General features: G+C 38.4%; 1 protein-coding gene across 1 annotated transcript; it reads left to right on the top strand.

Annotated features, from left to right (window-relative positions):
• Positions 1-2,436: 2,436 nt before the first annotated feature.
• si:ch211-113g11.6 (uncharacterized protein LOC559008 homolog) lies at positions 2,437-20,890 on the top strand. The gene is made up of 14 exons (XM_017721689.2): positions 2,437-2,774; positions 5,872-6,008; positions 6,488-6,550; positions 7,312-7,407; positions 9,390-9,495; positions 9,746-9,853; positions 12,428-12,567; positions 15,198-15,373; positions 15,650-15,758; positions 16,160-16,361; positions 17,165-17,280; positions 17,546-17,718; positions 17,806-17,861; positions 18,866-20,890. The coding sequence occupies exons 1-14, from the start codon at positions 2,696-2,698 to the stop codon at positions 19,210-19,212; spliced, it is 1,908 nt and encodes a 635-aa protein (XP_017577178.1). The 5' UTR covers positions 2,437-2,695; the 3' UTR covers positions 19,213-20,890.
• The last annotated feature ends 5,745 nt before the right edge of the window (positions 20,891-26,635 follow it).

The raw sequence follows: 26,635 nt of genomic DNA, 5'->3' as shown, positions 1-26,635 counted from the left end.
CTGGTTGAGCAGCCATTGTGTTGTCTTGTCTTTACACTCCCTAGAGATGCTTCCTTACATATCCACTAAGCAGGAAAAGTAGTGCTGTTATGCATGAGGAATCTGCACGATTATCACTATAAATCTAAGTCTCATTTGTTATGCCTCTTAAAGTGACTCCCTGCACCTACCTCACTCATCCTTTTGATTTACCTATGTTTTTGCACCTTTCTCATTCAATTTACATAATGAAATTAAACAGTGATGTTGTTCTTTGAGATGTGTGTTGATAGATCTGATGTTTGACAGCTGTCTCATTAGAGGACAAAATGTGGAGGCAGAAGGTCAGTGTTCTGTTTGAATGCCGCTGCCATGCCGCAGACCTTAATCAAGCCTTCTCGGCTTTATTTGGGATTCTGCAGTGAGAGAATTCGCTCATGCAGTAGCCGAGAATAACCCAGAAAAAAGGATGATAATCACGTGTATGACCAGCGGTTTAAACCCTTTAGGATTACCTCTGGAAGGCTCAATCTGTTATATAGGTCTGTCTGGCTGCAGATGTGCCCAAACCATAGATAGACTGCTATACAGTATAATCTGCTAAATGTATAAATATTTTTTGGACATAAAAGTGAACAGTGCATACATTTGAATGTAAAGAGCTTTGACTTTTTTTCCACATAAAATCATTGTGTCTGTTTTAAAATATTGCTTAATTCACATGGCATAATTTGTATAGTCTTAAATTCAAAAGAATCAGACGTTATTATGTGTTGCAATGCTACGTATATCCACTGATTGTACTTTATGTATAAATATATTGATGAAAAGATTATTTAGACCAAAGCTTTGACAGTCATGTTCTGTGCCACTAGTGTCCACTAGGTGGAGCCAAAAGCAAATAATTGACGAGAAAGCACAGCTGCCACTGATCTGCTGCCTTGAAACATTGTCTCATAGCGTGCATACTGGTTTGTTTATTTCTCTATAATCAACCATCTATTGTAAATTTGGAACTAATCCTCATTATGGCGTAAATAATTATTAACATAACCAAAACAGAAATTATATATATTTATATAAAATATATATATATATATATATATATATATATATATATATATATATATATATATATATGCATAGTTTCTCCGGTTCACTGGAGAAATTCACTGGTTTGGCAGCCACTGCTGTTGCTATGGCTTTGGCAATATTTTTTCAGGTGTCCAACAGCTTGCATTATCACAAGGAGACACATATCCAGTTTCCTTTAGTCCTGCTGCTGAAATTTCCTCAGTAATGGAATGATAACACCTAGCTCAATACTGGATTATTCTAACAGATGGATTTTAGTGAGCATTTCAAGAGAGAATATTGATTATTGATTCACATCTTCAGCAGAAAATGCACTGCTGCACCCATCTTATTGAGGAGCATAAGAGACTGCTGAGAAGATGTAAAAAGACATGTTAAAAGCAGAACAGTACAATAGTTGGGAGGGGCAGGGTGGCATTTTGATTCCAAAACACATCATTAGATATTGACAGTGTTTTGAGGAAGGACGGGTGGTGTGATTACTTCTGAATACACTGGAATACATCATCACTGTCCAAATTTAAAAAATGCATTTCGTTTATTTCTATTTGTATTTTCCTACAACATTTGAGCAGAGCAGTTGCGTTTACATTGGGTCCAAAATAACTTGGAAATAAATCTCTTTTCAAATGTGTGTGTGTGTGTGTGTGTGTGTGTGTGTGTGTGTGTGTGTGTGCATAAATTAATTTACGCCTTCCACTGCAAAGTTGGCATTGTTACTTATTTATTTATTCATTTATTGGACCGCAACGATATAAGAGTAGACTTATCGAAATACTTTCTCTGAACACACATAGAAAACTACTTGTCACACAAAGACACATTGTAGACATTTTAAACAAACACTCTATTTGTCCAAAAGTTTGTGGACGCTTACTGATGCAATGCTTCTAAAATCAGAAGAAAGGGATTTTAATGAGGATTTTGTCTCCTATTGCTGCAGTAACAGCCTCTACACTTCTGTGAAGACTTGACATTAGATGTTAGGACATTGCTGTCAGGATTTGATTGCATTCGGCTCCAAGAGCATTAATAAGATTAGGTACTGCTGCTGGATGATTAGTTCTGGATCACAAACTCGACTCACAATGCTTTATGTTGACTGAACGTCTGTAATATCAATAAGTGCTTCTTAAAGTAATCCAAAGGGGTATCTGGATCCTTAACAACGTGTGCATCTGAAGAAATACACTGATTGATGTTTTTCACACCCTACTCCACCATGCCACACTAGAACATGCTCAACACATTCTCAAAGAGTGGACTGGCAGCGCTCTTGAATTTAAAGGTGGGCCTGTAAGCATGATGGGTTTAATACGAGTGTAAGCTTGGTAGGTTCAAACTGACTGGTTCTGAAAAGCTGGATTGTTTAAAGCCTGAACATCTCTCTCATCCCTCCTCTCTCCTTCGGGGCGTGTGACGTACTGCCCATCACCCCGACTTCCTCTTGGAGATGGTGAGGGACAGGAGGTCTTCCACTAGCACGGAGACCGAAGCTGCGTATTAAAGCGTAGCCTAAACGTGCCAGCGGTTTGAGGAGGATTTTACTTCCCTTGTTTAGAGGACGTTCTCCTCTTTCTGACAGCAGCGTCGTCTGTTAGCTCTAACGCATCTCAGAACCATGAATCCAGTCCTCCTGACGATCCTCTTTTCGATAGTTCTGGCTGAAAAATCCCCTCGGCTGAAATTCACAGTGCAAGGTAAGCAGCGCTTTCCAGCTTTTCTAGCGATGTTAAGCTCAGCATGATACGTCACCTGGAGCGAATTCTGGAAACATCTCGTTTCATAGTCACCCTGTTTGGGGAATAGTGGGAATGCATGTGTTTTTGCGCAGCTTAATTGCTCGCTGTATGAACAATAAGCTGCTTAGATACTGAACACAGACCATACTTCTGAATGCAGTGTGTTCACCTAACACGCCTTAAAACCATCTGTTTTCACTGACAATCCACTTAATCCTGACTTTCCTAAGCGGAGGAGTGAGATGAGTAACTGTGGATGGATGGGTCGGTTACCATCGTTCGTTCTAGGGCGGTGAAATAGATTTTGTCATTGAAGCGCACAAGCAATTACAGGTTATCTACCCTTTACGTTATTTCAGAGTGTAGTCTAAACTAGCTTAAACTTTACTTTTCCCTCCCCAAAGCCACAGCTACCATATATAGTCTAGTATATCTATCTAGTATAATATAGCTAGTGCCGTAAACTAAAGCAAGAGCGGACGCGTCAGGATGGGTGACCGCTGCAGACACTGCGTCTGAATTCCCGAAGAAACACACAGCCTGCTGCTGGTCAGTGTCACCATAATAGATGAGTGTGGTCAAACATGGGTGTGTGTTGGGTCGATATTTATGGCCTCGTATCCATGGTAACGCCATCTTGACATATGTTCGTTGTTGGTAAACTGTCTGTGGTCATAAACACTGGCTTGAAGAGATAGGAATCAAAGCCTCGGTCGCCTCTAGCCAGGACTGCTGTAGCGCACGGTTTCATTTGCTGTACGCATGAAACGGTCAGCCTGCTGTTAAGGCTGCTGTAGAGGCAACAGCGCGGACGGCTGTATTCACATGTGGGAAAATAACATGGTTAAGATGCCATACAGCTTTACTAGGTGCTTGTTGGGACGCGAGTAAGCGGTCAAAGCTGCAGAACTGCATTGCAGGTACGAGCTAATGGAGATGATGCCATTGCAGTAGCCGAGGATTTTCGAAGATCGGAGCAGAAAACACACGCGACCTCGTCAAATGCGCGCGCGCGCGCATACACACACACACACACACACACACGCACACACACACACACACACACACACACGCACACACAACTACACACACACACACATACACACAAACATATGGGAAATAGCCTGTGGAAAATTCCACAAAATCCAGCTCACAATTATTTATTCTGTGCACGATTGAACGCATTTCAGTCCACTCGCTGAACCCCAGCTAAAGACGATGGAATCAATAGATAGACCATCTTAATCATTCTCTCTTTTTTCCTCAGTTGTTACCCAGCGTTTGATCCCCTCTTGGTCTTCAGTGTAGTGATAGCTACTTTACCAACACTGAAAACATGTGTCAGACAGTAAATTCAATTCCTGTATTTCTCTTTTGGATATAAAAACCACCTTAGAAATGTACCTTGTGTTCGTTAGAGCCTGTTTCAGCACCACGGAGAGCGACTATCGATCTCTGTATCTCGGCCAAAGGGAGGCGCGTCCTCAATTCAAAGCACGTCTTTCTGTATTCACAAAGGAGGGTCGAGCCATCTGATGAGCGAATATTTTCCACAGTAGCTTATTTTATGAAAAACACACTCTTCTGAAAATGCATTCCGGAATGTGGTGAGGTTACTGTACTTTACCTATAAAGCTTGGAATGCTATTTTGCACAAAACACACCTGTTGATGAATAAGACTCAATTAGCTCTGAGTTCCAATGTACTAACGCGAATACACCGAGGCTGAGGATACAGAGGGATAGACAATGGACAACAGGACTGTCTTTGACACGTGTGTGTTGTATTGATGTGTTAATGGCATGCTGTATATAAACTGAACATGACAGCGCATAAAGGATGTATTTTTCCCAAAATGGAAGATCATGTAATAAAGGGAAGATTAATAAAACTAAGATTTACTGAAAAGTTCTAGTGAAACACATGTGAACTCATTTGTGTTTACAAACTCCATATCTTACATATGTGCTTCAAACCCTTGAAGACACCACTTGCATTCAGTACCTTGCAAAAGTCAGAGACCAGCCTTCATTTATTTAATTTACTGATAAACAGTCATTAAGTAAGTGATTCATTTTTCAGCAGCAGGACAAGAATATTAAACAGAATATTACACAGAAGACCCAACAGACAAATGTAATTTCATTTTATCAGTGTTTAGTGTGTTTGCACTTTACCCTTTTATTACAGCTTCCATTCTTTTCAGGAGGCTTGCCTTCAGTTTTTCAAGAAAATTGCAGGGATATTTTTTTTCCGCAGCTTTGAAGTTTGATCTTAGAAGTTGGTTGCATTTTTTCCTTCTTATGCTCCAAGTATTCCACATTGATGATCTTGAGGTCTAGACCCTGGATTGGTCAGTCCATTGTTCTGAGAACACCAACAGCACATTTGTTTGAGGTGCAAATTTCCAATTTCTCAGTAGCAGTTTCTTGCCAGCTACACATCCTTTCAGACTCTCAGTGTTGAGTTGTCTTCTCACAACAGTAGGATGAATAGAAACATGTTGATTTTTTCAGGTCTGACACAAGAATGGAGCTTGATTTTCTTCTCTCTGTCAAAGATGAAAGATTTCAGTGTTGTTTATCTAATGGTAACAGTTTTGGGTGTCTAGAAAGTTTTGCACTCTTATTAGCATTCACATTTTGTCTATTTTTTGTACTCCATTTTAGGAAACTCCTGTTTTTTTCCCCAGTTTTTCCTTTGAATTAGCCTTCCCTTGTACAAGTGGAATGTCTTATAGCCAATCTCCTCAGGAATTTCTCATGAAAAATGAATGATTGTAATTGTACTTCATGAACACTTGGCTGAAAATGAAATAACTCAAGAGTGGGCTCTGACTTTTGGACAGTAGTGGAGAGGCACCAAAAAATGGGGAGATTGTATTCATACAATTCAAATCTATACATTATTTCCATGTGAATTACTACTTTCTGTCAGTTTTTGTATAACAATGTTATGTAATATATTTTATACATATGTATACATTTGAATCAATTAAAGTCAGTAAACATATTTTTCAGCACGTGTCTTGACCCTCTCTAAACTGCCTTTCAGAGCCAGCAAGGTTTCATTTCATGAAACCAGAGAACTACATGACAGTGTACCACCAGCAGGGGAGTGATGTTCTGTATGTGGGGGGCCAGGCGGTCATCTATATGATCACATTCACCCAAGGAGTACAAGACACATCGGTAGGGGCCTGACACAGCAGCCTAATCTAGATAGGATGCATACAGAGAACAAAACCCTTTTATAATATCTATTAGTACTGAGTAGAAGTGCTTCAGTCAAGATCAGTAAAGATCACTGAGTTATACAACTGTAGTGGTTAGAACAAAGCCAGATCAAATCCTATATTATACTCTCTTAAAAATAAAAGTGTTTAAAATGGGTTCTTTGGAGTGTTGCCATAGAACAATCACTTTTGGTTAACTAAAGAGCCTTTCAGTGGAAACTCTATCAAAACTTCTCAAGTTAAAGGCTGGGATCCAAAAGTGGTTCTTCCATGGCATCACTCCAAAGAACCTTTTATTTTAAAGGACTAGAGAAACCTCATATGGTTTCTAGCAATTTAGGATCATAGCAGCACTCTTCTGTCCACAATATGAATAGCAGAGCAGTGAAATATGAAACAAAATATTACTGTATAATCTTGTTGATCTGCTCACAGATCACAATAATGGCTGATGAAGGTGCCAAAGAGACCTGCCTTGCCCGATCAGTACATCTTCAGGTAGGAGAGGCTTTTGTGTGATTTTTACTGCACCTCTATACACCTAGTCCTTGTTTCTCAAACATGGATTAAGCCTTGGACTACACTGTAGTGTCAAGGAAGAGTCACCACATATTCTCTTTAGTCTGTGCTTAGGGTTTCTCTGGATTTGAGAAACTGTAAATTTAGTGATGCATATCTGGACTTAATACATTTTGAAGTAGCACAACTTTCTTAGAATTCTTAGAAAAATAAAGGATATGCTAGCTAGCTCTATAATTGAGACTTCTGCGATTCACCAGCCTGATAAGGGAACACAAGCTTGTGCAAACAGATAAGGAATAAGATTCCTCTGGTCTACACTGAGATCAAAGCTTAAAGCAAGAGTGGAATAGCTCCATTGTAAATATAGATTCTCTTCACAAGGGCCAGCCAGAGCAGAGAGCAGAGCACAGTGGCCTCATTCTAAATTTACAGAAATAGTCATATGTGACAAGCAGCACATCACTCATCATTACACTAGACTGAATGGGGTTATGTTTTAAGGTTAATGGCTTAGATAGAACTCCTGTGAATAACAGGTTCCTTTCAAATGTTCAATTAAAAATGCAAAGAAAAGTGTACAACACTTTAAAGTCTTTAGAATTTATGTCTGCACTGCTGATCTCTAACATCCATGAGCATATGATAATGTGAGGTATGTTTTGCTAAGCATAACATTTACGCATTGCCAAACATAACATTATTCTAACTATTCTAATATGTTCTTTCACCTTGTATAGCTTGAGTGTGATAATTTCATCACTGTCATCGAGAAAGTCAACGACACCTTTGTGGTGTGTGGGACAAATGCAGGCAGCCCTAAATGCTGGCTACTGGTAACGTGATAAGTATTCAGTTCATCATATGCATGTCTATGAAGAATGCTCAGGACCTCAGGCCCAAAAATTTCTGTGAAACAAAAAATACATATATGTACCTGTCTGTGTTTTCAGTTTATTTTTGTTTAGTTTAACCATCCTACATGTTGTATTTAAACTCCTTACTTAAACTTTATTTCATTGTTAAGTTTTGGTTGGAAACAAAAAGGTTGTGTACAATGGAAAATAGTCCAATCTATTTTTCTCCTGTGTTTTATGTAGATAGAGGCAACCTAGCTCTCCCATTGGTTAGGACTTAAGAAGCTAAATTGAATTCATCATATGTCAGATTAACCACTTAGGAATTTACTAATTAGTGACTGACACTGGAATCTACCTATTATGTTTTAAAATACAATGGGTGGGTCCAAAACAGTTGTGAGGAAAAAAGTCACTCTGTTCTGGATACTTCACTGATCGCATGTATGAGCGGTAACCTGACCACTGCATTTCAGTCAGTCATTAGAAATGGAAAACAGAAGCAGAATTGAAAAACTGCAAAACTGCAACAAGGTAAAATATGTGTTAATGTCTATTACAAACTTAAAATGTCCACATTCAATCTAGAACAACCAAAAATGTCCATCTGAATCACTGTTAGCTGAGCAGTAACATACTACAAGTATTCCATAAGGCTGCTAGCAGAAATTAGCATTACTGTGGACGTGGGCTTTTCCCTTGTTTTTGACTAAATTTTGACATTTATGGTTAGAGCTGCAGTTCAGATAATACAGTACAGATAATATTGACAGATCGCAATATCAAAAACAAAATGGAAATTTTGAGAAGGAAAATATTTTCATTAGGTTTCATCAACTTCATTAGATTTTATTACAAGTGATTTTGTAATAAATTATAAAATGTGAAGCATTTCTGTTGGTCATGAAAGGTTCACACTGTGTAAAGCTCAGCAAATGTTTTCAAATGCACAGTTTAAAAATAAAAAAGGTGCCACAAAAGGTTTTGAGCAACACAATAGAAAATCATTTCTTGGTTCCCTAAAGAACCACGTTTGAAAAGGAGAAGTAAAGAAAGTTTTTCATAGTTTAAAGAACCTTCACATAATGTAAACGTAATCTTCCTAATTCCTCCTGGGACCTTTAGTAATTTTGAGATTTTTTAATCTTTAAACGGATTAACCACACTCACATATACCATTTACAAAGAACCGTCCATTTAAAGATTTTTTTAGGGAACCAAATGTGATTCTTTTATTGCAGTGATCACTAGACATTCTCCTGGAGATCTACCTTGCTGCAGGTTTCACCTCCATCTCAAATCTATGCCTCATTCTGATTTGAGATGGAGCTAAATGCTGCAGGTACAGCTCCATTAAAGAATTTATTCTGACACCTTTATTTTTCAGAGTTTGATTTTAAAAATAAAAGCTGAAAAAGGTTAAGGTTAAGAGGTTAAAATGAGTTAAAGTTAAGATAAATTATAGCAAGGATATGCTAGAATGAACAAGTTTACAATGTTTCGTATTAAAATGGGATTTGAATTTGATAAACAGACAGCATGACCAACTAACAAAGTACACATTTTGTGAGTGCAGTCTAGTAACATGGTTATTGTGTGAAAGCACTTTGAATATTTAAAATTCTGATAGCTTACAAGAACAATGGGTACACCTTTGGCCCAAGCATAATGTAGAATTTTCCACTAACATATTAAATAAGGCTTGGGTGCATCTGTTTTTACATCTGCAGCTTCAGTTGTATGTTTAGCTTATTATTTAGCTGATTCTGCTCCATCTTTAAAATGAGCATAACATCTTGTAGTCTTTAGCTTTGCAGGTGGTGTGAGATCATCAGACTTAAACACACTAGTCAAGATGATTTTGTTCTTATAAAAGGAAACAAAGGTCAGGTAGGGATTGTACATAGAAATGGACCCACAGTAGTTTTGGCACCATCATCTTTCATCATCTCTTCCACTAGGTGAATAAAACTGTGCTCACACACCTACCTGATGATGGACAGAGGACATCAGCCTCAGATATCTCACCTTCTTTTCCCTCTCAGCGTTCTGTCAGCCTCTCAACAGGTAAAGGGTGTGGGGGGTGACTGTTAACTTCTTTCATTAAACATTTTCCAAGTCTAGCACTCTTATCTAGATGAATCAGGCATTCTATAATCAGACAAGAATGTTCGCCTCACACAGGTGCTGCTGATGCATAAAGTCTCTCTCTCTCTCTCTCTCTCTCTCTCTCTCTCTCTCTCTCTCTCTCTCTCTCTCTCTCTCTCTCTCTCTCTCTCTCCCTCTCTCTCTCTCTTTCTATATCTGTCTCTCTCAGATGGTAGTCTGTATTCTGCTCTGTCAGCGGTTGCGAAGCACCCTGGCTCTATTCATCGCACCTACAGCTCCAACAAGCTGCTGAAGACTGAGAGCAAATGGCTGCTGAGTGAGTGGGCTGAGGTGTTACAATCAGAGCACCAGGCAGTTCAATTTATAACTGGATGTACTTGCAAACAAGTCACAATTGATATTTTTTCTATTTTTTCTTATTATGCTGTATTTATTTTGGAAATAATATAATGAAAATAGATGTATAATTTCATATTATTATTATTATTACTGCTACCTAGTTAGTTTTCATTTTGTTCTCTTAAAAGGAAGGCTTTGTAAAGAGAATGGAACCATGAGGTCTGTATAGAACCATTTCATACTTGTTGTAAATGGTTCTGTATAGCACCAAAAAGGGTTCTGCTATTGTTACAGTGTCATATTTGTAACAGTAGAAGAATGCTTTTTGGTGCTGTATAACACATTCTGCATCAGTCTGAAGAACCATTTCACCATGAAAGAAATGTTTCTATATAAAACTAATAGAACAATTCCCTGTACTATAACCCTGAATTTGTTTAAAAAAAAAAAAGAAACATCTGTGTGTGTAAGTCATATTTTGGTGTTGACAGCTCTACACACTCTCAGAGAAAAAGGTATGAAACTGTCACTGGGGTGGTTCCCTCAAGTCTACATCTCAGCATCTTTACTCAGGGAACATAATTGTACCAAAGTCCATTGAAAGTATATTTTTAAGTTTATTGTCTCCAGGCCTTTTATTTTATTGTTCTCTTTTAAAACATGGTTATGACATTTCCACTGGGTAAAACATATTTAGGGTAAACAATTGGACCTTAAAACCACTGTTGTACCATTGAGGGTACATTTACATTGATTGTACTTTGATGAATAAAAATATACCTGCACAGTATCTTTATTTCTACCAGTGCAGTTCAAGTGTGTGTAGTTTGTATTATCTAACTACATTACACATATAACTGAAAATAATACAACATCGTACTCAGTCTCTTGTGATGAGGTCTGATAATAAGGTCTGGATTCATGGTCTATGACAGTAGATATGTGGATAGCCAAGCATATCTAGCTGGAGAACTTGGGTTCAAGGTACGTGGAATCAAGCTTTAAGACTTGATATAAGAAAAGAATAATTATTTTCATTATGAAGAAAGCCAATGGTGATAATAACATTTAAATGGGCCTGACACTAAAGTTCACTATATTATTTGTTATGCAATGCAGTATTCTGTAGTGCAGCATTGTCAGAGATCATATAATCTTTAGGTTGTCTATTCAGCAGTGTTCTTTCACTGCAATGCCAAGCATACATTACACAAATACGTCATACAAGCATTGGGAACTCCTGTGGTGTCAACAAATCCTGTGGTGTCAACAAAAACTGCTAATCTAGCCACTGAAATATAGGCCAATACAATCAAGCTAGCTTTAGTGTAATTCTTACCTTGAATGTTGAACAAAAATCTTCATTCACCCAAAACTAGATGCCTTGGGCATGGTGTTTACCCCTTTAGCCAGAAAAAATAAGGCAAACCGAGGCAAGATATCTAGATAGCCAGCTAAATAGACCCACATAACAAAACCCCCAAAACCTAAAAATAACAATTTGATAACCCCCAAAAATCCACCCCAAAGCAGTTATAGTCTTCTTCTACCTTTTACATAGGTCATCAGAATGGGATTTCCACAATCTTTAAACTAAAAAATTTTCCTCTCAAGACCTACACTATCATACACTGTAGCATGCAGATAGACATGTTACAACTGATGGTTACATTTTACATTTTCCTTAAAAATTTGGGGGGTCTGTTAATTGACCTGTTAATGAGGTAGAGACAGATGCAATGGAGGAAACCCAGCTGTGATCAAGAAGTGGAAGTGTCAATACCTTATTATAGAGAACTCTTCTCAAAGTTAACAGCGCCGACTGCTTCTACAGAGCAAAGCTGAAGGGAATTGAAGATCAGATATATCACTTTAATAACATTTGGAAAATAAGTGGTGCCAGTTTTCATAGATGGCATGAGCTAAGACTTTTTCATAGACTGCTGTGACATAATATGGAAGAGACCTAAAATGGGGTTGATGACAACTAACACTGGGAGTAAACGAGAAAAATAAAGATAAGATCATGCATGCATGAACCTGCAGGAAGCGATTCTATCATGAAAGGCTACAGCAAAGAACAGAATGTTGCAGAGACATGCAAGATAGTATCTCTGGCCATTTCAGTATATTCTGACATTGCACCTTTGTATATAAAGCCCTTGCTATTCAAACTGTGTGCTTGCATGTGATACCTTAATGAATCTGTAAGAACTATCAGAGCTGAAAGAACTTCAAGAGCTGGAACAGAATGACCTTCGGTGGGCATTAAAATGCACGTGCTCTGAATGCACAGTCCTGTAAATACATCCTTTCTGTTGTTGTTTTCTTCAACTAATCACCCACAATGAAGGATTGGTGAGCATGTTAGCAACTCTCATAGGATTTTACTTGACACCAAACCAGGATTTGCCTACAGGGACGCTTTAAATAAGCTTAAAATAGATGTACACGGAAATGATCCTTTCAGCAGCAGTGACAGGTCAAAGCAATCCTTTATGTATGAAAGCGGTAATTGCTTGCTTGTTTTGTCTCTTTCTCTCTTCATCAGACCCTCAGTTTGCTGGAGCTGCAGTTATTCCTGCAACGCAAAAATACAATGAGGAGATTTACTTTTTTTTCAGTGAGATCAACAAGACAGCCAGCTTGGATGAAGAACGGTACAGGGCACGGATTGGACGAATCTGCATGGTAATCAAGTATAATGGTTTTGCTTGTGTTTACTGAGTACAACCCCAATTCCAGTGAAGTTGGGACGTTGTGTAAAACGTAAATAAAAACAGAATATGATGATTTGCAAATCCTTTTCAACCTATATTCAATTGAATACCCTACAAAGACAAGATATTTAATGTTTATTGTTTTTTGCAAATATTCACTCATTTTGAAGTTGAACACGTTCCAAAGAAGTTGGGACAGGGGCATGTTCACCACTGTGTGACATCACCTTTCCTTTTAACAACACTCAGTAAGCGTTTGGGAACTGAGGACACTAATTGTTGAAGCTTTGTAGGTGGAATTCTTTCCCATTCTTGCTTGATGTACAACTTCAGATGCTCAACAGTCCGGGGTCTCCGTTGTCATATTTTGCACTTCATAATGCACCACACATTTTCAATGGGAGACAGGTCTGGATGTAATGATGATTATGTAATGGTGCCTTCACAGATGTGCAAGTTACCCCTGCCATGGGCAGTAACACACCCCCATACCATCAGAGATGCTGGCAACAATCCGGACAGTCCTTTTCCTCTTTGGCCCGTGGGACACAATGTCCATGATTTCCAAAAACAATTTGAAATGTGGACTCGTCAGACCACAGGACACTTTTCCACTTTGCATCAGTCCATCTCAGATGAGTTTTAACTTGCACTTGTAGATGGAGCGATGAACTGTGTTCACTGACAATGGTTTTCTGAAGTGTTCCTGAGCCCATGTGATAAAATCCGTTACAGAATGATGTCGGTTTTTAATGCAGTGCTGCCTGAGGGATTGAAGGTCACGGGCATCCAATGTTGGTTTTCTGCCTTGCCACTTACTTGCAGATTTCTCCAGATTTTCTGAATCTTTTGATGATATTATGGAATGTAGATGATGAAATCCCTAAATTCCTTGCAATTGAACGTTGAGAAACATTGTTCTTAAACTGTTGGACTATTTGCTCACACAGTTGTTCACAAAGTGGTGAACCTCGCCCCATCCTTGCTTGTGAATGACTGAGCCTTTTAAGGATGCTTCCTTTATACCTAATCATGACACTCACATGTTTCCAATTAACCTGTTCACCTGTGGAATGTTCCAAACAGGTGTTTTTTGAGCATTCCTCAACTTTCCCAGTCTTTTGTTGCCCCTGTCCCAACTTCTTTGAAATGTGTTGCAGGCATCAAATTCAAAATGAGTGAATATTTGCAAAAAACAATAAAGTTTATCCGTTTGAACATTAAATATCTTGTCTTTGTAGTGTATTCAGTTGAATATAGATTGAAAAGGATTTGCAAATCATTATATTCTGTTTTTATTTATGTTTTACACAACGTCCCAACTTCATTGGAATTGGGGTTGTATATTGAGATATTTTGATCCATAAAAATTATCGTGACATTCATGCAATTCACCACCAGTTAACTGTTATATGTCTTGCTTTATACACTCATGTGAAGAAGTTAGTGCGCTTCAACGAAGGTTTCTTTTTATTGACATATGTGGACACATCAGTAGGTGATCTTCAATTCAGTTTATATAAATGGAAATTTTACTTTGCAATCATTTATTTAAAAAAGTGATACCTGTGATGAACACCCCTGGCTCCAGTAAGTGCTTGTGCCCCTTTAGCATAAACAACTTTATGTAGGCGTTTACTTTAACCATCTCCCAGTATCAGACAACTAATGTGAGACATTTTGGCCCACCCCATGCAGAATTCTTTCAACCATGCAATATTTGAGGGTTTTATTGCATCTGCGGCTTGTTTTAAAATTCCTCCAAATGGATTTAAATGGGCCATTCCATAACCCTTTTGTACGTGTGGGATCATTGTCCTGTTTGATGGTCCACTTCTTCAGCTCCAGCTTTTTTACAGATGGTCACACATTTTCCTTAAAGACAATTCCTAGTCGATTGTATGACTGCATATTGGCCAGGCAGCAAAGCAGCCCCAAACCATAACGTTTCTTCCACCTTCTGCTAATCAAACGCAGTCTTCACTAAACATGGCTTCTGGCGCTGTGGCCAAACAACTCTATCTTTGACTCATCTATTCATAGCACATTGTTCCAGAAGTCCCTGTATTTGTAGTTCTTAGATACTTCTTTTAACATCTTACAGTTTGTTGCTAGGTTAAATGTTCTCAGGTAGGCTGGCCTAGACAAGTTGGCAGCAGTTTTAAATCTTCTCTACATGTAGATGATCTTCCAGACAGAGAAATGATTGACTTCCAATATTCTGTAAATCTTCTTAAGCCCCCACCCAGACCAACTGGCATCTACAACCTTCTTTCTAAAGGCTTCAGAGAACTGATTTGATCTAGGCATGATGACACAACATACTCTTATAACAGAGAACCAAACCAGACGGCTGAGGTTAAAATGTGTTCCTCCAAAATATTCTGTGACCATGTTCTAATCACTTACACTTGATCAGGTGCAGCTCATCATCTTTATCTGTCCATATTGTTTAAATGAAGAAATGTTGAATATGTTGAAAAAAATCTCAATTTCTTCTTAATAGACAGGGTCTATTAACTTCTTTATATGACTATAAGTCACCAAGTCATACTGAAATGACTGGACAGAATTCTTGAAGACTATTTGTTTGTGATCTAGAGTGATGAGGGGGGCATAAAGACTGTGCTGCCTGACTCCTGGACTACGTTTATGAAGGCACGTGTGATGTGTGGGACAGCCAGCACCCCACAGCAGTACAACAACATCAGACGAGCATTTGTGCTGGCATCTCAGCATCGAACTGGTGTCATGTATGGACTCTTCTCCAACGTGTGGTGAGTGGCAGTAATGCATCTACAGTGGAGAATGAGAGCCATCACTATTATGTGATGTATTAGATGTCTACTTTATTAGACTGCACTTTAGAAATATCACTGGATGCTGTATAATTTGTATAAAAGTAAAAGATCATAAACGTAAAAGAATAGTTTTGTGCTTTTGCTTTACTCTCATGCCATTCTTACCAGGAACACTCATCAAATTACTGATATATTGCATGTTTTGGCTTATATGCATTCATTTATATGCATTCCTCCTGTGCTCTGACACAGGGACACTACTGTAGTCTGTGCGTACTCCATTGAGGAAATTGACCAGGCCTTCGCTAAATCTAGGCTGAAAGGCCACACCAGCCCACTCACTGGACACCGGCCTGGAATGGTATCTCCCCTCAGTGTTCACACTGACATTAACCCCTTAACATTCCAGTCTTATTACATACCAAGGCTTATTATTTAGTAACTACAGGGACTTGCAAACTGGTTGAGCTATTCTTAGGTTATAGAAGTGTGTAATAAATCTGTATAATGATAATAATAATAGGAGGTAACAAGCACTTTGTGTAAATAAATATTATTATTTATTATTATTACATATGTAATAAATCCAAATAAATGTAATAAATACAAAAGTGCATTGCGTTTGAATCTAATTAAACACATCACATTTTGGCTTACTCATGTTTATCTTTCTTAAATTCACAGGAAAATGAAATCAATAAACCCATAAAATCATTTTGCACAGGGAAAAATTCACTGTAACTGCTATTTCTCTTCATCCAGTGTGCCTCTAAGAATAATACCGCAGCTCTGAACCCAAAGACACTGGGAGTGATCAAGGACCATCCAGAGATCGAGGAAGTGATCTGGCCAGTAGGAGGTGCTCCTCTGGACCTGCCCACTGTTGACCACTTCACACATGTAGTGGCAGACACTGTGCTGGCTGTCAATGAAGAGCACTACAGTGTTATCTACCTAGGCACAGGTAAGAGGAAGAACGTCATGTCCTTATGCAGAGAGCCAATGTATTGATCGTATATTTTTAAAAAGATGGGATTTAGAGAAAACTACTATGTGTACATTACATTTTACAGTTACATAACAGTCATGAAACCTCATAGAAGGTGAAAATACTCTGACATATATTATGTTTCTAAATGTACAATGCTTTTTATAAACCTTAGAGCAGGGGTCACTAATCTTATCCACAAAGGGTTAATGTGACTGCAGTAAAATCTGGTGAGCTTTTGCTTGATTGGAATGGAAACCCTTCAGCCACTCTTTCCCTGGATGAGATAGTCCTAGACCAGGGGTGTTCCGTTCTGATCATGAAGGGCCATTGTCCAGCAATTTGGTAGATCTCTTATTCACTTACCTACTAAACAGACAGTTAGCAATTGAGATACCTCTGCCTAGAGCAGTTGTTTCTAGCTCTCCTCTTGGAGACATACTTTCCTGCGGAGTTCCAAACTGCATTTCACGTGCTGCACCGCACAACAACCCCCCCTCCCCCCATGGAGTAGATGGTGGCAGATTGTGTAAATATGTTCTGCAGGGAAGTAGATTTCCAGAATCAGGGCTTGTGAATACTGCCCGAAGCAAAACAAAGCGCAAGCTCATTATTACCAAATGAAATTCATCATATCACAGAAATGACTCTTTTAAGTGTTATTACTACCTGTGCATTTTTATGAATCCTCATGTGGGGAAACCATGGTAAATGAGCTACTTGTTGATGCCTTTAAGCTCTTATTAAAAATGGGCTTGTTTTACTCTCTGTTGTTATAGAGCAGGGGAAAGTTCTAAAGGTGCTGCACACAAATGAAGAAGCTTTCATCATATCCCAGTACTCTCTGTTCCACAACGAGGGCCCCATCATTAACATGGCCATCGACTCACAGAAGGTACATGCTCTGCACACCCTTTAAATGAAGACCCACAGAAATAAAATCATTTTGAACCCAACCTTGTCATACTCACACTATGAAGGATGAACCCAGTCTGCAGGTTAGATGTATGACTGTAGTGCTATAGCCAGGAGCTGTCAGAGAGACAGAGTGGAAGCATTAGCTTCAACCTGGTGAATCATGCCGATATCATACCCAGGCCATGTTTAACAGCAGCTCCAGATGGCTCCTTTTTCACCCTGTCCATCTTGCTTTCTACTAGGGTCACCTTTACGTTGGCACAGCGATGGAAATTCAACGTCTCAAGTTAGCCGACTGCAGCCGCTATGGAGTCAGCTGCCGGGAGTGCATCCTCTCCAGAGACCCTTACTGTGGGTGGGACTTAGCCAAAAAAAAGTGCCTAGCTATTCCAACAAACTACAACATCACTACAGGGTGCAGATATATTTACATCCAAACACTGAATGCATTTGTTTTGTATGAGACTATTTGTGCTTACTCTGCAAATATGTTTTCACACAGGGGATTCATACAGGGCCTTGACCAGTCCAATGCCTCAGTTTGTGGAGATACTGCTGGTGAGTACTGCAATACATTTATATATAATAATTCTGCACAATTTATAAAGGGCATTCTGACTTCTTGACTTCTGGAACCATATGACCTTAGTTCCTGTAAATATAGCAGCTTTCTTTTAAGCACAGTTTCCTTACGATGCAAAATTTCTTATATGGCATGCTAGGCAAAATCAAGTCCCCTAATGCTCACTGAAAAGATTATTATAGGTGGTCATAGGATTCAACTTAATCCTATTTAAACCAAATATAAAAAACAAGTGTAATTCTAGATCTTTTGTTAGACCTTACTTTCAGTAATAATTAAATCCTGTTTCATTTATTTTCTTCATCATTAAAATTTAATTCAGAGTAAAATGCTCTGTAATATCTGAAGACTTTAATGAGGCACTCAAGCCAAAATAAAAAATTTAACCATTGTTATATCTGTTGTAAGCATACCTACTGTCCACCTGCAGTGGTGCATCAATAGATTTTCCTGTTTGGCAACTAGATAAACTGACTTGATGATGCATCTTGAAGGTGGGAAGAACTTCTGAAAAACTATTAAAAAAATTTGGGGCAAATACACGATGATGGACTGTTATTTTTATTAGGCAGTAAGGCAGATGGAAGCCGTTTAGCTAATGTTACTGATAGGGAGCCACATATCACGATTATGTGTATTTATTGGCCAGTAGAACAGTGCATTGCATAATGTGGGGGTGGGGGATTCCCAATGGCTATGCAACATACTTGTCCAGTGCATGCTGTGTATTATAGTGAGAGAACACTGATGGACGAAAAAGAAAAAAAATTATTAAAAAAATCACATATTTTGTCAAACAAGTAAGTATGAGAGATGCAATTTTATGTTACATAATACACATTAATAACACATTTAATGCATTTGCTTCTTTTAAAAAAAAGGTATTTTTTGAAGGTAACTAATTACAGTAAAGTCATTTGAATTTTAGTTTCAGCAGTTCAATAACAAGACCTCAGTTACTCAACCCATTTTTTTGCAGCCCAAAAGACACCCAGCACATTTCCTAAGGAGGTACAAGTGGAAAAAGATGGTCCAGTCCTGTTACCTTGCCCTGTTAATTCTTACCACGCTACCTATGTGTGGGAGAAGGACAACTGTGTGAAGCGTTACCCCTGCACCATCACTGGGTCATCATGTGTCCTGGCTTCGACCCCTGAGCTGCCACTGAAGGAAGGTGTGTTCCGCTGCATGGCAATGGAGAGCGGCCTGAAAAAGGAAGTGGTATCTTATAGGCTGGTGATTAATGCAGGAACCCTGCCCACATCCCCAGCCTCCACGTTGGGCCTGTCTCTGCTGCTGGCTGTGGCTAGCCTCTGGTTGCTGTAGGCCTGCCCCCCACTACCTGAGGGTCCTACTGGAGATGAGGGAAGAGATCTGATACCAAGGTTAAGTTCGCAGAGCATGTGAGCATGCTAGGGCTGTCCAACATATGGGAGGAAAACGCCCAGTCTCCATACAACCTATACTGTGCTTTTGTTTGTGATTCAAGCGGGTAACGTGATTTCTGCACCAAAAAGCAGAGAAAACACCTAAATGTGACCCAGCTGCCAAATTATGCATAATATCATAGATATTAGCAATTGTTCATACTGTTTAAATATTTCCTGGCATCAGCCACATAACAAACATTCTGTCTTGGAAATATATAATCACCTATCTAACAAAGGGTTTGTACTGAATAACAGCGCTTTTTAAGTGTTACTAATTTGCGAACCTAGTCTGAGAAACAAAGAACCAGGACAATATCTTCTACATACAGTATATACATAAGTACTCAGTATTTCTCAACTATGGACATTTAAAGCTGATGTAATGCTGTAATCTGCAAAATATCCTGTTATAAACATTGATTTTTCACACACTGAGGTAATGACAGATTCAAAGCCTTAAAAACATGTATAGGACCTCTCCCTAAGCACAATTCACCTTTTGGGCAGAAGCTGCAGAATCTGACTTGGCTTATTGCATTGTATTGGGTCTCATTTGCAACATGCAAGCTTTTTTCCAGCCATTGGCTTGAAAGAAACCATACTCGCAGATGTTTCATCCAAATGTGTCACTGTGTAAAACAGCATAATTTCATACAAAGCCGCCTGTGCATTCTTTTATGATAACAGATGTCTATAGTATTTCATACCTGTGTGCTCATGTGTAATTACATTTTTTTCCCAAATGAAAAGTATCACATTTTAAAACATATGAAATGATGGCCAAACGAGCTTGAATAGATTGCGTGTAGATTTGCAGTTCGTAGTTGCTGTGAAAATAAACTTGTTACTTATATTGTAATAATCTTACTTATATTGTTAATGCTCTGCATATGCTGATCTCCACCATTGCTGCCTATGTAAATTGAAAGTATTTCTGACAGTTTTATAGTCATTGTGCACTGCATTTTCAGAGTGTAGATCATTTAATCCGTAGGAAAGTTTATTTATTTATTTATTTATTATTACTGTTTTACATAAGTAAATATCTTAATGTTACATTTCTGCTCAAACAATTGTTCATATGGGACAGTGCCTACCCTTTGAGAGACAGAGAGAGAAGGTTGAGAAAGAGAGTCAAATTTTGGAATTTTGAAATTGGAGCATCCCTTGTCTTATTCCCAGGTCGAACTCTCCCACTGCAACTGACCCCATGTGCTAGTTATGTGCCAGTTATGTCTTTAACCTCATTCATTAATTTCTGCCCACTGTATCTCAGAAATCAGAGCAATTAGTCAACACAGTAATATTTAAAGTATTAATTACTAATATGTAGTATGTATTGATTGCCGTCAGTCATTTCTGTTTTTATAGTTGACAACTTTGCTGTTGATGTTAGCACTGTTTTGATTGTTTGTGAAGAAAATGCTTTTTGCACATGTTCCCCTACTCTAACCAAACCTTAATTTTGCACATATTTCCACAACCTGAGCCAGCTCTCCAGACCCAGATCTGATTCAATCTGGACTAAAAATCCTGTTAAAATGGCCGAATGTTAATAAAACTGATTTAAAATATTTCACTGGTATTTTTCAATGCATTTTGACTAGAACAGTGCAAACCAAACAAACTGTGTTTCATTTTAGCTATAAACTGCAACTCCCTCTCTGCTTATGTTTGGGAACTATTTCTTCTGAAATCAAGAATATAAATTGGGAGCTTGCCCATCTCCCTTCGCCCTCCACCCTTAGGGTTGTGTGCAGCTGCTCCAGAGCCTCCCATTCTATTGACAATGCTTTTTCTATGAAGAAAATACAAGCTGTGTGTGCACAGTTGAATGCCTGTGTCAGCAATGGGTGCACCTGAAAGTGGCTGAATTCACTAATTAAAAGTGTGTTCATACTTTTGGACATACAATGTCCAGAAGTTTTCAATATAAGTGGTTCAACAAGTTACATTCTCACTATAATTTGGCTGCAGAACTTGTACCCTATACTATCCCTACCCTATACTCATACCCAAATCTAGCATATTCCTTTAGAGGATTTCAAAAACCTCTGCAGTGTAGGGTGATCATGCCACAAAGGAGAAAAAACATTACTACAGTTACTATTTGGATACAAATTCCTTTGGCCACCCATCTGGCCCTTGAATTCACCTCTGATTACAGTTCCTGTGAAGAATATCATATTCTCTTGGTGGTATTTGTAGTAATTCTTGAAGCTCCACTGGACAATTTTTTTCTTTGTGTCTCTGTTTCAGGCACAGTAAATGTGATGTCACTTGCTAAAACATGCATACATTACTGTTCACAATTCAAGCTTGTCTGTAATTGCTGGCCACTGAAGACCTATTGATTGTACTAGGTCAGCTTTCTAATTGTATGTGATTATACCTCAAGGTGTGTTGCACTGTTAGAATGTAATTAGTGCAGAGTCATTAGGCATAGCTGCAAAGTTGGTTGTTTGAGTCTCTATAATCTGTTTCTATAAACAGAAAACAGTTTTCTGAGCAGCCATCAGTGCTTTGAGAGATTGTGTTTGTGCATTAATTTGATAGCTGAGGGACAATAATATATAGATTAGGACTGCACTTGTAAAGGATATCTCTCACAGAAAGGACAAGTGGTGAGAATTTGCATTACCACATTTTTAGAACACATGGATGAAAGCTACAAACAAAATACTGCATAACAAGTGCCAGAGTTATTGCTTGTCATTGAATTCATTTGGCTTGCTCTTTTTGGGGACAGGCCAAACAAACATTCTTCTGTGTTTTGGGCTCAATCCAAGAGAACTCAGTCATTTGTTTAAAACTTTTCTCTCAATAAAATCACAGCTTAGGACTTTTCTTGATTTCATTGAATGTCTCATAGTCATATTTGGATCAGTCTTAATTCTCTGCATCATCAGAACAACACTGAATCGCACTGCATTCAGAAAATGCCCTAATCATTTTCACACACAATCATTAGACAAGGTTTCTGATTTATTCTGATTTTTCAATATCATGACAGCCTGCTTCACTAGCACTGGCCTACTTTACATTCCTGAATCTGAGACATACTGGCACCTTACCCTGGTGAAAATCATAATTAGAATCAACTTTACACCTTTGTTAGCTTTCTAATCATGTAGCAATACATAACTGCCCAGGAAACAGCAAAAAGACAGGTTTCTAATTACTTTTGTGTTAAGAAACTAGTCTTATCAGTGGATGCCACGAAATTCAATACAGATTCACTTCTTTGCTGGTATCAGGCGTTACACTTACAGATATTCTATAAACCATATACATTGTCTGCCTGCCACCAAACAGTTCTTTAAATTCTAACTCAAGAGAGAAGGATTTTTCGGAGAGCGTGATTTGTGAAATATTTCAATAGTTCATGCATTATTGAACCTGCAATGAACCATTTATTCCTTGTGTGGTGTTCATGTTTGTGTTAGTAAGTGGGTCTGGTGGACCAACCGCATTATTGTTTTTTAAAATTAATATGTGAAAATATCAGATGCCAAAGGCCAAGGAATCTGAGGTTGAAATAATAACAAATCGCATATTTTTTTCTTTTGTCCCACAGACAGGAACACCACACAAGAGTTAAGTTATGCTTTCACTGATGCAACAGAAAGGATCATACACATCATGCTCTACTCTGTGGCTATATTATTCTGCATGCAGAGCAACACCGGTGTCACCAGTAAAATTTCCACAGGAGGAATACATGTTTGGTAAGACACTTATGATGGAAAGATGTTCTGAATATAGAACAACTTTCGCAACCTCCACTTCAGAACAAGTGAAACAAAAGGGGACATTGTATGCTGACGCAAAAGAAGACAAACCACATTATTCTTAAAGTCAGCCGTAGAGGTATGCAACTGTTGAGCTTTTTCAAGTGATTAACAGGTTATGGCCACATTCACTGTTAAACAGAGAACCTATTCAAATGATGCCAATCAAAACTGTGAGAACCCTTCCTAGATACTATTGTATTATAACTGCTTCACAGGTGACAATGCTTTATGTGGAAAAATACTTAAAGATGAAATGAGAGAATATATAAAGTAAAACAGTATTAAAGCAACATTCAAGGAAGTCTTTTAGACTTTAGTAATAGCAATTTGACAAGCAATTTTTTTTGTTTGTTCACAGAAAGTCCAATATTTTCTATTCTCTTCAGGAACAATACTTCTGCAGCTTTATTTTGGCTGCTCTGTCCAGTTCTTCACATGCAATATCTATGGCATTATGTTGGCAGAGCATACTCTGATGTGTAATGTTCATTTTGAGGTTGCCTTACACTTGGCAAAGATCACCAATTATGTCACCAGTCAAGGAAGCTCAGATCATGACACTGTTTTTTACATCCTTCCTGGATGGGAACCAGGCACGCAAAAGCAGCTGTTCCGCTCTGTCTTACAAATACACAGCAGTTAAAAGTCTGAGTCATCTGCCCACTGTGGTCAAATGACGTCTAGCATTTTACAAGTGTATTCCAGTGTATTTTGCCATGTGTATATCAGTGTATTTACTTTTCCCTTACATACAAAAATAAGTTATACCTATACTGAGCCATACATACAATGTGAATGAGTTTTAACTATGGAAAACTCTTATAAATAATCCAAATATTTAAGAACAATATGTTTTTCATACTTAGGTCAGTGTTTTAATATTGTTTACATCTTAACTGCCTTGGATTTCAAACTGTGTAGTCTGTAAGTAATTACAGACTTGATTTGATGTGATTTTTATTGGTTTGGCTCTGTTTTTGTCCTTATTGTTGACATAATAATCATCAAACATATATAATCATCAAACATTGAGATCTTCCTTTATTTAAAAAAAGTTGATTTTGACATGCTGAATAATTTGGCTATGTCTTTGATTCATTCTGATCTTTCAATGTGAGGATGTCCTGTTTTATTATCTCTGGTGCTTCTTTATTACTCAAGTTTTCAACAAATGTAAATGAATCAAATGTATATCTTTGAAAGCTTTCTAATGATGCAGGGATACAAGGCTGGCCAAAAAGGTGGTTGTGCAATTTTGAATCAGTACAACTTAGAAAATATAATTTTATTGGATTATGGCTCAGTTATGTTCCCTGACTAAAGGTACTGAGGTGTACCCCTGAGGGTACCACCACAGTGACAAAAAGGGTACTGCCCCAGTGACAGTGTCATACCTTTTTTTTTCCTGAGAGTGTATATGAAATATTAAACAACTAAAAGGATCCCCATTTTGTCTGGTCGTCTAAAGAGAAAATATACTACATGGTGAAAAGTATGTTGACAATCTTTCTAATTATTGTGTCCTGCTATTTCACCCACACCCATTGCTAACAGATGTAAAAAATAGAAGGACCATCACAGATTAGCAACTTAAGTTCATCACATTTCTGCCCTGCTAGAGATCCTGTAACAGCAAATGGAAACTACGACCAACAGCTCAGCCACACAAGCTCACAAAACAGGACTGAAGGGGAAACATCATCAGTTATAGTACTCATTACTGGGTTCCAAACTACCTCTGGAAGAAACGTCAACACACAAACTGTTGGTCAGGAGCTTCAAAGACTGGTTTTCCATGGCCAAGTAACCATACACAAATCTAAAATCACTATGTGCAGTGCAAAGTGCCAGATGCAGTGGTGTAAAGCACACCTGCACTGGACTCTGTTGAAGTGAAAACACATTCTCACATTCTCTGAAGTGATTCCTCACTATCTGGTAGATGTTTGACGGATTAATTAACTGCCAAATTAGTTTGGCAGATTCAAAGGAAACGCTTCTTAACTAAAGTATGGACGTGTCACTAAGTCTTAACAACATAAGCAGAAAAAAAGTAATAATTAATAATGGAAGAATCTAATATTTTCAAATTATAGCTAGTGTAAATATCAATAGATATGTAAAAATAAAACAGCTAATTAACCGTCATCGGCAGTGGGTGAGTGTTGCAGAGGGTTACTTAGCCATTGATGGGGAATTTTTTCAGGGCACTTTGTTTGATGTGCATCCATCACACTTTCACATGTGTAAACACTCCAACTACACTCGGGTCTGCAACAAACAGCTGTTTACTCTGTGCATGGTGAAATCATGACATCTTCAGCTGATGCTGCGCTGCGGGGCTTAGACAGGCTTAGTTCATTCATGTTTATACCATTATTTCGTTCTATTCCTTAGGGCAAGAGAAGTTTCACCTTGTTTGTAAAATAGTTTGTAACTGAGTGCATGCTTTAAAGCATAAAATGTGTTGTTAGCAGAGGTTTTAATGCTCAAACAGGTTTTAATGCTCAAACAAGGGAAACCACTTTTCTCAGTTCCCCCTGTGATGTCGGTGTAACAGATAAAATGTGTCAAAAGGAACACATTACTAGCAGAATTATAGTAACCTACCTTAAATCCACTCCAGACGTCTCACACCAAGGGGAAACTACTTCCTAAGCCTGCCTGTTTCATGCTGTGTTCTTATTATTTAAGGATGTAGATGAAATTTGGGCACAGTCCCATTTCACCCCTTGCCCCTACCACTTAGCCCTCATCCCTCTGTTTTGGGTGTTCAGGTCTAGGGTTAGGGTGTTCCAATTTTTCATGAGATAGATGTGTAGGGCCAAGGATTAGGGCTATATGGACATTTTTCAGCGGCACACTATAGTGTGTTATGAGAAAAAAAGGGAAAACTGGCAAGATGGCTGCGCGAGCGATCGCAGAAACCCAGAAATGTAGGTATTTTGTCCGTCATAAAATGACCATAACTGTTGATTTATCTTAGCTTAATGGCGTTTCAACGTATTATGGTCGTTTTCTTCGTGAAAAGCATTTTTAAAAATCGGCAAAAGTATGCTAATGTCTCGGTAGCTAGCGAGCTAATTTTCCCGTTCCACCTTAAATAATCCAGCAGTATTAACACCTGAAGCGCCAGAATGTAACTGCTGCACCATTTTCGGTGGAACGGGGAAATTCAAACAAGAACAGCTGACGTCAGCTTCGTATCACCACTGAATTAGCGGTGGACGATAATAATGACTAAAGCCCAGCGGCGAGACTGCTGAACTTTTCCCTTCTCCCCCATCACTGAAGTCGGCCGGGTCGCCTACAGAGCACCGCTAGTGCGCCGCTATTTTATTTTTTTTTATTTCAGGGTTGCCCCATTTTGTAGGGAAAGACTTCACCCACTACCCTTTAACTCCGCTCCAAAGCGTTAGGGTGACACTCAAAAACAAGGGGTAGGGGTAAGAAGGCCTTGGTGTGTTCAATGGCAGAACAGATGACCAATATCACTATTGTTGGATTTTAATTCAATTTCAGTTG

Source organism: Pygocentrus nattereri, chromosome 3, assembly GCF_015220715.1.
Source record: "Pygocentrus nattereri isolate fPygNat1 chromosome 3, fPygNat1.pri, whole genome shotgun sequence".
Taxonomy (NCBI): Eukaryota; Metazoa; Chordata; class Actinopteri; order Characiformes; family Serrasalmidae; genus Pygocentrus; species Pygocentrus nattereri.
The sequence above is the reverse complement of the archived record's forward strand: the minus strand, read 5'-3'. Positions and strand labels throughout refer to the sequence as shown.

Excerpts from the sequence above, each read along its gene's own strand:
- si:ch211-113g11.6 (XM_017721689.2), top strand. The coding sequence starts at position 2,696 with ATGAATCCAGTCCTCCTGACGATCCTCTTTTCGATAGTTCTGGCTGAA. Across the intron at positions 12,568-15,197 it reads GGATTGGACGAATCTGCATG|AGTGATGAGGGGGGCATAAA; the intron begins GTAATCAAGTAT and ends TTTGTGATCTAG. Across the intron at positions 16,362-17,164 it reads TGTTATCTACCTAGGCACAG|AGCAGGGGAAAGTTCTAAAG; the intron begins GTAAGAGGAAGA and ends CTGTTGTTATAG.